The sequence below is a fragment of the Podarcis erhardii genome, assembly GCF_964252035.2.
Source record: "Podarcis erhardii genome assembly, chromosome: 2".
Classification (NCBI taxonomy): domain Eukaryota; kingdom Metazoa; phylum Chordata; class Lepidosauria; order Squamata; family Lacertidae; genus Podarcis; species Podarcis erhardii.
In genome coordinates, this window is record NC_138498.1 from 94,119,736 (window position 1) to 94,134,304 (window position 14,569).

The 14,569-nt window shown below is 41.4% G+C and overlaps 1 protein-coding gene and 1 long non-coding RNA gene across 10 annotated transcripts in view; one reads left to right on the forward strand and one right to left on the reverse strand.

Moving 5' to 3' along the window:
* Positions 1-14,569, reverse strand: part of LOC309336526 (contactin-4) — a 525,279-nt gene that overhangs the window by 122,370 nt on the left and 388,340 nt on the right. For all 9 annotated transcript variants that reach the window (XM_081852419.1, XM_081852424.1, XM_081852423.1 and 6 more), the window contains one exon: positions 6,928-7,131. In XM_081852419.1, coding sequence (XP_081708545.1) covers positions 6,928-7,131 — 204 coding nt within the window. The remainder of the gene's footprint in view (positions 1-6,927; positions 7,132-14,569) is intronic.
* LOC309337455 lies at positions 477-10,456 on the forward strand. Its single transcript, XR_014154319.1, has 3 exons — positions 477-1,234; positions 3,333-3,447; positions 9,726-10,456. It is a non-coding gene; the product is annotated as an uncharacterized lncRNA (long non-coding RNA).

The following is a 14,569-nucleotide window of genomic DNA, read 5'->3' on the forward strand; positions in this document are numbered from 1 at the left end:
TTTTCTGCATTCTTCTTGTGAAAGGAAAGTGCTAATAAAGTGCAATCAATGCCTTTTGGAGAAAGTAATGCAGAGCAAACAACTCTTGATAAAGCACTGCCAGCTAACCAAAGCTCCTATTAACTTTTAGGGTGCAATATCCTCTAAGGTGCTACAGCGGTTGTGTAGTTTGCTAAAATTTTACTGTGTTAGTAATTCGACCATTACATCAAGTAAGTTTTATTTTTTAAAAAAATCATATTAAATAATGCACATAAAAAGTCATTCTGTTTATACTAAATCAACACTTTTCTTACAAACCAAGTAGCTTCCATAAACCATTAAATACAGTCAAAAACATAAATATATATGGTATCATAATCCAATCCTTCTTTCTGAACATTCATTCTTGCCCAGCTTCAATAAGACTAAATATTTATGCACAGTAGAAGTTAGGGAAGCCTGTAGCTAAAAGAAAGTAAGAGCTGCATGTGAATTAGATTCAGAATGACCACCTTTGGGAATGTTGTTCAGTGGTCAGCTGGATAGCCTCTGGCTACCTGTGCCTTGGGATATGGTCCGCTACTTAGACAATGTGCTGCTACAGGTTTTGCCTAATTGCCCTCTCTTTGCTGGATGACAGGCTCATAGTCCAGGTGGCAAGTTGATGTTTCATCAATGGAAACTAATGACAGTAGAGGTAATATCGGTGGATTGCTCTCCTGCTGTTGAAATGAAATACCAAGTCAAGTTTGCAGGAGGCAATAGTCCTACAGCTGAAGAACTGGGAGAACTAAAAGAGTCAGAAACACACAGAGAGGGCTGACAGTTTCACAGATGGGTGTTAGTAAGAAACTGGGCTGCAGAAGTCGCAACTCCCATGCACTGTGCTTATTTGGGTATATCTGATTTCACAATGCTTTGCTTTGCTTTTATATACTGAATCATGGTCCCACATTCAGGTACTTATAGCTGTTCTTAGTGTCCCTTCCTTGCTGTGTGCATAGAAAAGAGAGCACTCCACACTGAATCCCAAAGGCGCTATTACGTGGCTTGTAGTTTTATTCTTGTTCTACTGCCAGTACTTCTCCAACAATGATGATGGTGATGGCGCCAACAAATTCCTACTGCTGCTACCACCGTGATTGACTATTGATAACAATAGCAAGCTAGATGCTCAGCTGATCAGACAATGGCATGATTCCCCAGGCAAGGAGGAATCATGGAGAGAACAGAAGCATCCAGCTAGTAACAGGTGAGAGAGTGACATGAAACAAGCAGGTTAAAGGATTTGAAGGAGAAAAGGCATGGGGCATAATGAATGGGGAAGAGAAGAATTTGCTGTACCTTGTAGCCTCCTCTCATAACCTCAAATGATACATTTTCCAAGTAAGCATTTGGAGATTCTCATTAACTGTTGTGCGTAGACTCCTGCTGCTGCACACAACGATCCGTAGGCCATACAGTGGTACCTCTAGATACGAACGGGATCCGTTCCGGATCCCCGTTTGCATCTAGAAGCAAACGTAACTAGTGACGGCACGTCTGCGCACGCACGCACGTGTTGCTTTTCGCCGCTTCTGCGCATGCGTGTGACGTCATTTTGAGCATCTGTGCATGCGCAAGCGGAGAAACCCAGAAGTAGCGCGCTCCATTACTTCTGGGTTGCCGCAGAGCGCAACTTGAACACGCTCAACCCAAGGCGCATTCAACCCGAGGGATGACTGTATCTATAGACTATATCTGTAGGCAATCTTTAGTTGGGTATGGAAAGGAAATAGGGAATCCCTGATCCCCTCCTAAAATAATACACAGAACATGAGCGGGGGTGGGGAGCACCAGCTTCTCCTGAGCTTCCTTCTTCCCAAACATGGTTGGGATTGTTTATGTATGCTATCTTCACGTGCATAACTAGAAATGAGTGCACAAAATCTATGCAGCCATAGATTTCATACCACAGGGCAGCCAATGTATCTAGGCCTTCGCTGGTTGAGGAAGGAAGATTTCACCTGCCTCAGGATCCCTTCTTTTCCTGGAACCTTGAGTAATTCGTATCAAGTATCCTGTGTTTAGTGGTGGACCTTGGGGTCTTCAATTTCAGTGGTGCTCTATGCGATGCCAAAATTCAGTGGCCTCCCGCCTCTCGCCTTCCATTATGCATCATAGTTGTGGTGCCCCCCGAGGCTCTGTGCCCAGTGCGACCAAACCAGTTGTACTCCTCTAAATCCGCCTCTGCTGTGCTGCCCTAGGGGAGACTGCTCCTAAGTTTTAGAACTGTCATAATTGCTAAATAGATTTCCTACAACTCTGATATATAAAGTGCAATATAGAGAGACCCCTTTTCCCTCAAACATCCAGATGAGGAAATGCTTTTATTATAAACACAGCTTTCTCAGAAGGAATGTGGGTTGATGTTGATATGCATGCTACTTTTACTGTCTATACTGCTTCAACACAATAACAGGCTGCCTTTCCCCCCATTCACTTAGCTTCAAAGACACTCCTTCTGTATGATATAAAGTGCAGCTGCCACATAAAATCAGTCATCTAAACAATCTATGCTAAGGATACTTGTATGGATTGCATTCTAAACAGCCAGGGAACACCAGTCACTGTCAGTATCCTGTTTCTTTCAACATGCTTTCCAAAGGCAGCATATGTTTCTCCAAGCTTTTCAGCATTCATCATTTCAAAGTACCAAAAAAAGCAAGGGGGAAAAAGCGCCAAACCAGTGCTGCAAGCAAAACATGTGATAGCCCAACACAGACTTAGACTCTAGGAGCCTGCAGAGAGAGTGCTAACAAACAGGCCACATGGTTGTGGAAATCTACAAAAAATAAAAAAAGAGAGCAAGAGATCAGATTATACACTGCAGTCTGCCTACTTGTCTATTCTCCCCTCCTATCCACACAGCAGAATTCATCATGTTATGTGAGTGCTGTGAGAATGTGAATGGTGAGACCTCAATGATCTCTACAAACTGGGCAAATGGACAGTAAATAGTGAAATGCAAATTCAGTGTAAGCAAGCCTAAAGTCATGCACACTAGGGCAAAAAAATAATTGCACATATATGTTCAGGGGTCTGAAGCGTGTGACCAGGAATGAGACCTTGGAGTTGTGAGTATTTCAATGAAGATGCTGACCTAGTAATCTGTGAAAAAGTTAAATTCCATGTTGGGATATCATTAGGAAAGAGGCTGAAAAGAAAACTGCCAATCTCTCTCAATTTTAGTGTAACAGAAAATATCCTAATGGCCACCCCCAGCAGCTTCATCTAGATATTGGCCTGTTTGCAAAGCATTTTGTGGATAAAATTGTTAATAATCACTGTTATTGCAAATGACTTTCCAGAGGTCTCCAGAACACCATCTAGACCTGTTGAGTTGGATGAATTTGAATTACCAGTAGTAAGGCTCTTGACTCTCATGACTGATAAAAACAAGCAGGGAGGGGATGCGCCAGTGAGGTGAGTGTTGTATATTATTGTTGTTGTTGTTGTTGTTGTTGTTGTTGTTGTTGTTGTTGTTGTTGTTGTTATTAATATGCCACCCATCTGATTGGGTTGCTGCAGCCACTCTGGGAGGCTTCCAACAAATTATAAAACCACAGCAAAGTATCAAACATTAAAAACTTCCCTAAACAGATGCCTCTTGAAAGTCAGATAGCTGTTTATTTCCTTGATATTTGATGGGAGAGCATTCTACAGGGTGGGGGTGACTACCCAGAAGGCCCTCTGCCTAGGTCCCTGTAACCTCACTTTTCACAATGAGAGAACTACAGAAGGTCCTCAGAACTGGATCTCAGTGTCTGGGCTGAACAATGGGTATGGAGCCGTTCCTTCAGGTATACAGGGCCAAAGCCATTTAGGACTTTAAAGGTCAGCACTAACACAGGTGCAGCAGTGGATGTGCTAGGCTGGTGTATGGCAGGATGCAAGCCAGTAAACTGAACTTTAAACCAGGTAAGAGTGAGGCACTGTTAGCACAATCAGAAAGTGCTCCTTAAAATCTATGTCCCCGCTTTAAAAACAAACAAAAAACCCAACTCTATTGATTACTATAGGGAGGTGTTTATGGACTAATTGAGGAGTGTCTGAAAGTATAAGGGGCAGATTGTAAAAGTGAAGTCCAAACATAAAGACAATTCTTGCTAGGAAAGACAAGTGCATAGAGTATATTTTTTTTTAAAAAAAGAAAAAAGTTTATACCACACAGATTGCCTTTTATATACTTCTCGTAACAATGAAATAAATACCATCTCTATAGAGGAGTTACAAACTGGCCTTATATTGATCCAGGGAACAAAGTCTACTTTTACCATTGCTTGGCTGCCCCCATTTATATTCCCTGCAGAGAAAATGCTACCTGGTATTGAAAATGCTTGACCAATGGGTTAAGGAACATTTTCTGATTGTGCCATACAATATAAAGAAACAGCCCAATTTAAGGAAACAAGAGAATAAACTATTGCTTTCAGGAAGCTCTAAAGTAACATCTGAAGATTTATATTTTAGGAGCCTTGAGAGGCAACTTAGAGTGCACAACAGTTTGTAGATGTCATGCCTTGCACAAAGGCTGAGGTGGGAACAGGTGAGAAGAGGGGGCACACATTTAACAGAGCTATTGGCGTTTTACACAGCTTTTCACTGCTTCTTCTAGATGCCAAGTAGCTACTTTTCCAATATCCTTGAGGAAAATAACTAGGGGTGGCTTTCAAGTAAGTTTTGTTCAGAGAAGACCTACTGAAATTAATAAGTTTGACTAGTCAGGGTCATTAATTTTAATAGATGTAATCCAAGTAAAACTTAATTGAATACCAAAATATCACCCTATCTATCCAAAATCCCTACAAACTCTTATGCCAACATTGTACAGTGGTACCTCGGGTTAAGTACTTAATTTGTTCTGGAGGTCCGTTCTTAACCTGGAACTGTTCTTAACCTGAATCACCACTTTAGCTAATCGGGCCTCCTGCTGCTGCCGCCGCACCGCCAGAGAACGATTTCTGTTCTCATCCTGAAGCAAAGTTCTTAACCTGAGGTACTATTTCTGGGTTAGCAGAGTCTGTAACCTGAAGCATCTGTATCCTGAAGTGTCTGTAACCTGAAGCATCTGTAACCTGAAGGGTATGTAACCCAAGGTGTGGCTAAATTATAAGTTCCAAGCTGTTATTTGACATGGGACAAAAGCTGTCATTGCCACCAATGGCAGCTTCTCTGCATTGCTACATCACAGCTTTGTAGTGCAATTTTTCATTAGGACCATGATGTGGAAGATGCCTCTAATCATGATCACACACACATATAACTGCTATTTTTAAAGGGGGAAAACATACAGAAGGACAGATTGGGCATTTAATGTAATATGCAGTCTAGTCCTTCTTCTCTGGGTAATAAAATGACATCTACCTCCTTCTGGACCAAAGCAAAATAATTACATCTTTTGATACTTTAAAAGTTTCCAAATACTTGTGTTGTCTGTGGAAGACAGGGATGGGAAAAGATTTCTTCTGCCATAGAATGGTGTATTTTCATCAATAAATACCTTATGTGCCTTTGTTCCTAGACCTATTATAACGGAAATAGTTCTAAACTGCATGACTAGCACCAAAGTGATGAATTACACAGTTCAGTATATTTTACATTAAATGAGAGAGGAACATTATGAAATTTCTTTTTGTAACACTTATTCATGTAATTGGGACATTAAACGTTGATGAATTTGCCTCTTAGTGTGCTAATTTAATGATGAAATGCTCTAATGAAAATAATCTGTCATATATATTGAGATGTACTGGACATGTCAAACTCAATTTTTTAAAAAAGAGGATCCAGATGTTCCTGTCAGCCTGTTAGAACATGCATGCCTTGCAGTTTGCATTTCATTGCAATAAATGCAAACTGCAATTCGCTACTGAAAGACCAGGGCCTTGCCAGTTGGCCTCTCAATACACTGGAGCGTATGAATAGTCAAGTGTAAATTGCATTTAAACATGTGAGCTACCAGAAACGGGAGAGCTGGAATATGAAAATTATAAATTGAGGTCTCAGGCTGTTCTGTGACGAGCCTAATGCAAATTTAACCTGTCTTCAACGATACTAACACTTCAGCCTCAGGGAAACCTGATCATCTTGTGCTTAAATGAATGTTGCTGATCTTCCCTGTTGAACTCAACAGTGTTTTCCAGCACATCTATAATAAACAGTAGAATACACTTCAAGTACATTTCAAGTACATTTTACATGAATGACTTCAGTAAACATGCCAGAGTAGGTGCAAAGCATGAATTCCTAAGAGAAGCGCTCATGGGTAACTGACTTCAAAGTCACCACCGTAAGCAATCATTATATTAAAGCGTTATTTCCAGGGTTTCATCAGGTATGAATCCAAGACTTGCTTCCTTTGAAATAAATGCTTTGCTTTACAGAAATGCAAGGGAAGACAGTGATTCTCTGCCACTTCCTTGTGATGTCTTATCACGGCCGGAGGCCCTTGTTTAATAATAATAATAATAATAATAATAATGTATATATTATACTGTTATTCTAGTTCATTTTCCTTTGCCAATGCCAGAGGAAGTGCTAGAGCTGCTGCCGCCAACATCCATTGTCCAACATCCATTGTCCATGGCTACTACAGAGGAGTTTACTTCCCTGCTCTCTCATTCGTCTTAAGTGATTACCCCTTTGCTTTTGAATATTACAAGTGTATTCCATTTCTTGGGTGTGATATAGAATAGCAAGTCGCTTTGGGTTGCTTTGGGCAAGATAAAACGACTAACAAATTTAATAATGAACAACAATGACAATAACCCTTAGGTCAAAATTATCCCATTGGTCTTTCTTTCTAAGACTCCGTGGTACCTGTTCTTTGGTAAAAAATGCACCCATTACCTCTTTTTCCTACAAGGAAGCCAAACCTACTCAGCACTTAACAGGAAATCTTACCATCATTTCTCAAGATTAAAGGTGTAGGAGGTCCCAGCACTCTGTTGTTAGTTACAGTGTTTGTCACTACACAAGTGTAATTCCCCACATCAGATTTCTCCACTTTAGCTATGTACAAATTTCCAGTCTCCTGAGAAACAAAACGACGATTATCCTGATGCACAAAAGATGGGTATTCATTGAAGATCCAGGCATAGATCAGTTCTGAAAGGGAAAGGGGAGAAAGACTATTAATATTATTTTTTTATACAAATACTGCAAAACTATAATCTTGATGATATAATGGAATCACAGAAATGCACAGCCATTTGAAGCAGTTTCTATGAGGCCTATGGCCTTGTGAATCAACTCTGAGCTAGTCGAAAAATAATCAAAACTTAGCTTAGGTGCTTGAAAAAATTAAAGGTTTAAGACATTTAAGAACACAGGAGCCATAGATCAGAAAAAGCCCAACGTAGTTCAGTATCTCACAATGACCAACCAGCTCTCTCTGCATGCCCTTTCCAGAGGTGCTGGCTGGGCAAGAAAATGCATCATATATAATATGACAATTTCCTGGATCCCAAGATCAAGGTTTGGTTCAAGTAGTCTTTGGTGAGAGAACCCCAGAGAGATTTGAAATCACAAAACATGCAGCAAAGTATTCGTGGGAATATAGACCTTTAAAATATGCCCTTTTAAGTTCCTTCCAAAGTTTCCTACTTCCCCTAGCGTAGAAGAAAATTAAACATTTGGAAAGTTTAAAATGGATTCCTTACAAACTCTTCAAAGGTCAGATTCATGTACTTTGCCATACAGCATTCAGAAAATACGGGCAACCAAACATAGGTGAAAGTTCTTAAATCATTTGTATAGGGACAAAAGGAATGGCTTGCTAGAGACTGTGATGATACCTCTTATTGAATCAAAAGCTTGCAGCTCTTTGCTCCTCTCACCCCAACAGTCAGCCAGACCCACTATTTGTGATATGGCTGAGCTCCTGCCACATCTGCACTTTCTACTAAATGGATGAGGCACAGCTGCCCCTCTCTCCCCCCCCCCCCACTCACAATGAGAAATGGCTGCAGTTTGTTCATGACTGGTTGAGTCTCTTTCTCCAGTTTGATCATCACTCCTTCATCCACCTTCCTTGTTCCCTGGTGCTCCAGAGTCTTGCTACAATAATTCTCAGAGAAATGTGTGCCTAACAGGCAGTGAAGGAATGTTCTGATGCAGGGGACAGCAACCTTTTTCAGCTGTGGGCCAGTCAACCGTCCCTCAGACCATGTGGTGGGCCGGACTATATTTTGGGGGGAAAATGAACTAATTCCTATGTCCCACAAATAACCCAGAGATGCATTTTAAATAGAAGCACACATTCTACTCATGTAAAAACACCAGGCAGCCCTCACAAATAACCCAAAGATGCATTTTAAATAAAAGGACACATTCTACTCATGTAAAAACATGCTGATTCCCAGACCACCAGTGGGCCGGATTGAGAAGGCGACTGAGCCACATCCTGCCCTTGGGCCTTAGGTTGCCCACCCCTGTTCTAATGTATCTTTCCCCCTACTTAAGCACTATTAATGGAGCAAGCAGGCTCTCCGCATTGCAACCTGCAAAGTGTGCTGTTCCAGAATATGGAACAGGTGCAGGATTAATTACAGAGACCAACCCAACAGACCACACCCACTTTTGAAAGCCAACATCTAAAACATCCACCATTTCCCTAAATACACAAATGGAAACTGTTTGCATATATACAGACATCTGTTTCGACAGCATCTATTTACTGCTTGGAAATTTGCATGATTTGGAGATAATGTGCCCAGTTCCCTGTGGTTAAAATCTCCATCTGATTCTTCTTGTGAGCTCATCTTCTTGGATTGACAAAATAAACATTATTCAAGGCCTCTCCGCGCCTCCCCCCCCCCCCCCCCGCCCAAATAGGCTTCATATACAGATTTGGTTTTATATACGCTTGAGGGCAAGAGAAAAACAAGCCTGTATAGCAAATGAAGTTGTAATCAACTGCATTATGACTAATTATATAATACTCCCAAATTTATAGAATATATTTGGAAAATATCCAACAAGGAAAACAAGAATAGTGTTTAGGTTAATTTACTACAATCTCATGAATATAAAGCGAATACCCCGAACACCCTGGATAGACTCAGGAAATTAGAGAACAAGAAGATGTTGCCTCTTTATACGAGGAACACTAATTATAGTGAAAAAGTGTGCTCTTATTTTAATACTCTCTAATGAGTCATCATTGTAAATGACCTCAACTGTTGTGATGCAATTTGCGAATATACTGGGCTCAATCCAACACAATAATTTCCTGCAGGATCGACCACCACTCATCTCTCTGTGACTTGTGTGAGCCTATTATGTTCTAATGTTCCATTGTTTGCCGACATAAGATAAAGGCATGTAGATTGTTGGGCTTTTATAGTAACAAAAACCCCACAGGGCTAGAGACCCTCTTCAAAGACGTGTTTTTTTATATAAAAAATATGATAATTATGTTTATGTGGGACTATCTAATCATTGTATTTACACATGTGCATCTAATTATGAGTAACCCCATGCTGATGTCAAGAGGATACTCAGAGTAAACAAGGTAACACTTCTCAGCAGGCTTAAATTTTCCAGAAAGTAATTAGCATTTATTTTTTGTTTTAATTTACACTTGCCAAACAATTAACTAGTTTCTTTGTAATGCAGGCAGCAGTAAGCAGCCATTCCTACTTTCCTATGCACAGGGAAGTTTTTGGTTGTTTTTTTAAGCCTTCATTTATTCTCCACAGACCCTACACTTCTCATCAGAAAACAAGGAAGAATCTGGGAACACAAACCTTTTCAGCAGTGCTAAAACAAGATATGGTAATTCACAAGCACCTTTCACATGCTTCCCCTGCCGTAAAGGGGAACTATTCTACTATAGCACAATGCCATGCGGCAGAGGAGCTCCTTTGAAATCTGTGACCACATCAGTAGGGTCAAACACATGCCTCTTACCAATGAAACTGGCCTGCTACTGGGATGGAGAGTGATTGCTATGCAGGGCCTATGCACCTGGTTCTACATAGACATTTTTTATTCTTCACACATGTACTCCAGTGTTGGGACACACTGCACTGAAATACAACCGAGACAAGGCAGGGCATTTGGAGGTCGTCACATCCTGCTTCTGAAATGCAAAGTTGAGCCATGGCATTGGCACCACAGTAAACAGAGCGCAAGATACTTGAGGGAGTGGATTTACATGTTCACACTGAGAGCATCCCCCATGTGCAGCATAGTGAGTCACCGCTGATCATTGTGCTTTATCACCTCTCATCCACATTTCTGTTTTAGAGTTTTTATCAAGATGATAAAACAAGATCTGCTGTAATGGTGACTCAGCGCATGGTGACTGATGCAGGAGGTGATAAGTGCACATACCATATGGATTAACGTTGCAAGAACTTCCTCATGGAAACGCTTAGTTTAAGGGTGTTCTTTTAAAAATAATTGGGGTGGCCATCAATGCTGTCGATTAGAGCAAATCATTCTAAATCCGATGTGACAATCTGGAATTATTAAATCTGGAATTATTCACTTTGTGAATAGTGTTGGCCTAACTGAAATTTTATAAATGGTTTTCTTTTGCCTCTGCTACCACAACACTGCACTATTTTTTAAAAAATAAATAAATAAACTGAACCAACCAAGTATCCCGTCCTATTAATTTCTAAATCATTATTTTTTAAAATATAGTATTTTTAAAAGCATTAGCCCAAAATATTTTTCTCAGAACTGTATAATCTGTACGGAACAAGGGTACCAAAATGATGGCTATTTATATCATTCTATCCATCTACAGGAATACAGAAATATATAAGTTATGACTGAATGCAGTAACAGCAGCATGTAAATATATGCTGCAAAATACTCATTTTGATTTCCTTAGAGATTCCCATGTGCTATTTGTGTCTGTTCAAACTTGACGGATTTCTTCTGATAAGGCTTCACATGCTAATTGCTCTGGAAGTGACAGGCAGCTCCTGTCCCATAGGCAATTTGTAACAACTGAGTAAACAGACACTTAAAATACAGCATGAAATGGCTTTTGGCTAGTCTGGCGAGCAACTGAAATACTATTAGAACTTATAACAACAAGGTGTCTGCCAGCGCTGAGAATGTAAGCACAGCAGCAAAGCAATTTATGGCTTTTCAGATAGACAGTGCCAGATGTGAAGTAAAATTTCATGGAAAAATCTGGGAATTTTAGCTTAATAGTGTGCGTGTGTGTGTGTGTGTGTGTGTGTAGCAGAAAGGGTGCTTGTTGGAAGTAGCTGTCTCATTCATGAAAGAGCATTTGTGCATCTTCACAAGTGTGCCATTAAATTAGCTATTCACCCACACAACGTAGCATTCTTGTCATCTAGCTTTTAATTTTCCTTACCCTAGTCTTTGAACATTTAAGTGGTATGTATATTTAACTAGCCCTTCCTTCCAGTCCTATGTTTTAGAACTCAAATTCTACATGCAAAACTATAATAATTCTGGGGAAGAGCCAAGGCTCACTGCTAGACTCTACCCTTCCATTTACAATATCCCTGGTTCAATCCCTGTAGCCTATAGTTCAATTACTAACGGGGAAACCTCTGGTCTATGGGTCTAATTAGGGCTCCCCATTTTGTCTGTGATACAGTTTGATCCAAACCACACCTACCTGGCAATCAACTAACAATAAATGATATCAGACACAGGACAGGTAAACTTATGGGGCCAAACGGAAAAGGAAGAATCAGGAGCACACTTCGCATTCACTCTGTATTCTTCCTTTCAAGCTGCTGGTACAAAACCAGCATTTTTTTAAAAAATAAATGGTGCAATATTCAAAATGTATCAAATTACAGCTTGGTTCAAGAAATGTGTGCAAAAGAAGAAGGGAAGAATCAGAAGCATACTTAGAGTGAGCTCATAAATGTCTTCCTTTGAAGTTGAATGACCTGATTGTTGGAATCCTGCCTTGGTCAGAGGAATGTGCCACTCCCCAGGCACCGGCTGAATTCCTTGTTGACCTCCCCCTGCGACTCCCGGCAGGAAAACAGGCGAGGTCTGTAATCGGCGATCCTTCCCAGACGTGAGAAGAACACACCACTTCTTCGTCTCCTCCCTGCTATCCCCAGGGAGGGGAAAGAGACAGACAGAAATGTATCTACATGCTTTTATTTCTGTCTTTTGCAGCCATACAGATAAACATGTCTGCACACTCTTACAACCACAGCAGAGAGAATATAACTCCACCCATTGTACTTCCAGTACAGGTCAGATGACACTCTGAGCTAACATCCGGTGCTCAGAACGGTGAATTGACTGCCCCTTTCTTCCCATGGCAACAGTCACAAACATCAACATCCTGTCTGGCTTTCCAGTCACCTGCAGCTGACGAAGCTGCTGCTCGCTGCTGCATTGCTCCTTTTTGGTAACACTGATGTCATGTGATTAACAGGTGGGCAGCATTGTTTGGATTAACCCACCAACTCCTGAGCTTAAGGAATGCAACAAGGTGTGGTATGCAACAAGCATAATGAAACCTGCTTAGCCACAAGATCCCTAGGTGACGTTGGGCAGATCATCATTTGCCAAACTGACTTGATATAGGGCATTTGTCTGTTCTTGGTGGGGTTGTACTCTCTCTGAAAGAAAAGGTTCATAGTTTGGAAGGGCTCCTGGATCCATCTCTTGTCACTTCAGGCTCAGGTAGTCTCTGTGACTAGGAATTCCTTTGGTGGCTCCCACAACTATGGCTATTCTTGAATGGGGATAGCCTGGTCACAGTGTTTCATGCACTGGTAACCTCAAGACCTGATTACTGTAATGTGCTCTATGTGGGGTTATTCTTGGTCCAGATGGTGCAAAAGGCTGTAGCTAGGCTAAAAGTTTGCACAGGCTGCCCATACATTACTGGGCCAAGTTGAAGGTTCTTGTATTAATTGACCTCTTGGACCCAGGATACATTAAAGACAGCCTGATCACTTATATCTCTGCTCAGTCATTAAGATATTCAAGGGAGTCATCGTTGGTGGTCCTCCATGGCTTGCATCCTCCCCTAATCTGCTCTGGAGGTTGGGGTGAACTCCTAGAACAGAATGAAGGGGGAATGGGAGGAAGAAAAGGGGGCAAACGTCCCACTGTGCTAATGGTAATCCTTGCACAGACAAGAACCTTACATAGTGCTATGCTGAATAAAACCCAAATAACTTCCTTTTTCAGCTGTTCACTATCATAGACTTTGCCTAGTGTTTAAACACAAGTACCTGCTTAACACCTGAATTTTAATCTGATTACTATTCTAGTTAGTTCTCTACTGTCCCATTAATATTTAAATTATCACTTGAACAGTTAATGGGCTGTTTCTACCTGAACATTGTAGCTGCATGAACCGGAAGTGCTTCCCTTCAGCTCCTTCACGGAGCTGCGTGAACACAACTTTTCTTCTGTTCACAAGAGCTCCTTCGATTCACAGAACAATGCTGGATCCCACCCGATAAAATCATATGGGCAGACTAGAATTTTTCACACATGTGCTGAATGCGGCATGTACTCTTGTGTATGGACATTTCACTGACCAAAGGGAATTGGTTTGCCCTAGATACCTCATTGTGAGTCTTTCTTTACATGCCCTGGGTACTCCGCTAAGCTTCCTGTAACACGAAAAAAGGAAAGCAGATTTTGTCAAAGAGTTAAACTTTTTGTGTACAAGGTGACAAGGTATTAAAACCTGCTCTAAAGCTCGGGGGCGACAAGGCAGAGATGACACGGATATGAAGCATGTTAAATTCCCTAATGACCCTCGGGCTTTCTGAGGGAAACCTGAACTATCCAACCATTTGAAATCTGGTGAAGAGGAAAGATGGTGACGATGCTATGGATGAAACAAAATACAACTCTACAGATTCCTTTGGTGAAGGACTGTAGCTAAATAACAGAGCATCTGCTTTGCAAGGAGAGTTCTCCAGGTTCCATAGCTGCCATCTCCAGATAGGGCTGGTAAATTCTTCCAGTCTGAAACCCTGGAGAGCCAGTACAGACAATACTAGACAGACCATTGATCTGACTCAGGCACCATGCAATAGCACACTGGCAGTCAGACCAGCTTGGGATCCAGCGGATCCTGAGCTGGTTCAGTCCCCCCACCCCCTTACCCTTGGAATACCTCCTTTAGGAGCTTTTCTACTTGGCCCTGCCAGTGCAGATCCCAGCAGCAGGGTTCCTACCACCCCACTCATTCAGCCACTGGTGGTAGGTTGGCTAAGCCGGGAGAGCTGGACAAAGGGACACCTCAACCTAATATCACCACCCCACCCCACCCCACCCCACCCCACAACCTGGAATATGAGGGGCTTGGATTGCTCGGTAAAACAGGCCACTAAGTAAAATCACATTCTCAGTTAAAAACAAAATGAAAGAAAGATGTTTACAATGACTGCCTAAACAAGGAGGGGGGCAGTTGTATTTGCCAATGGAGGAAGTTTCACAATTGTGGGGCCACCACTGAAAAAGCCTCACTATTGCACCTACCCAACTAAATTCTCTTCCAGGCAAGTCCATGAGAAGCCCCTCTGCAGCTAATTACACTTATCTGGCAAGTTCATAGGCG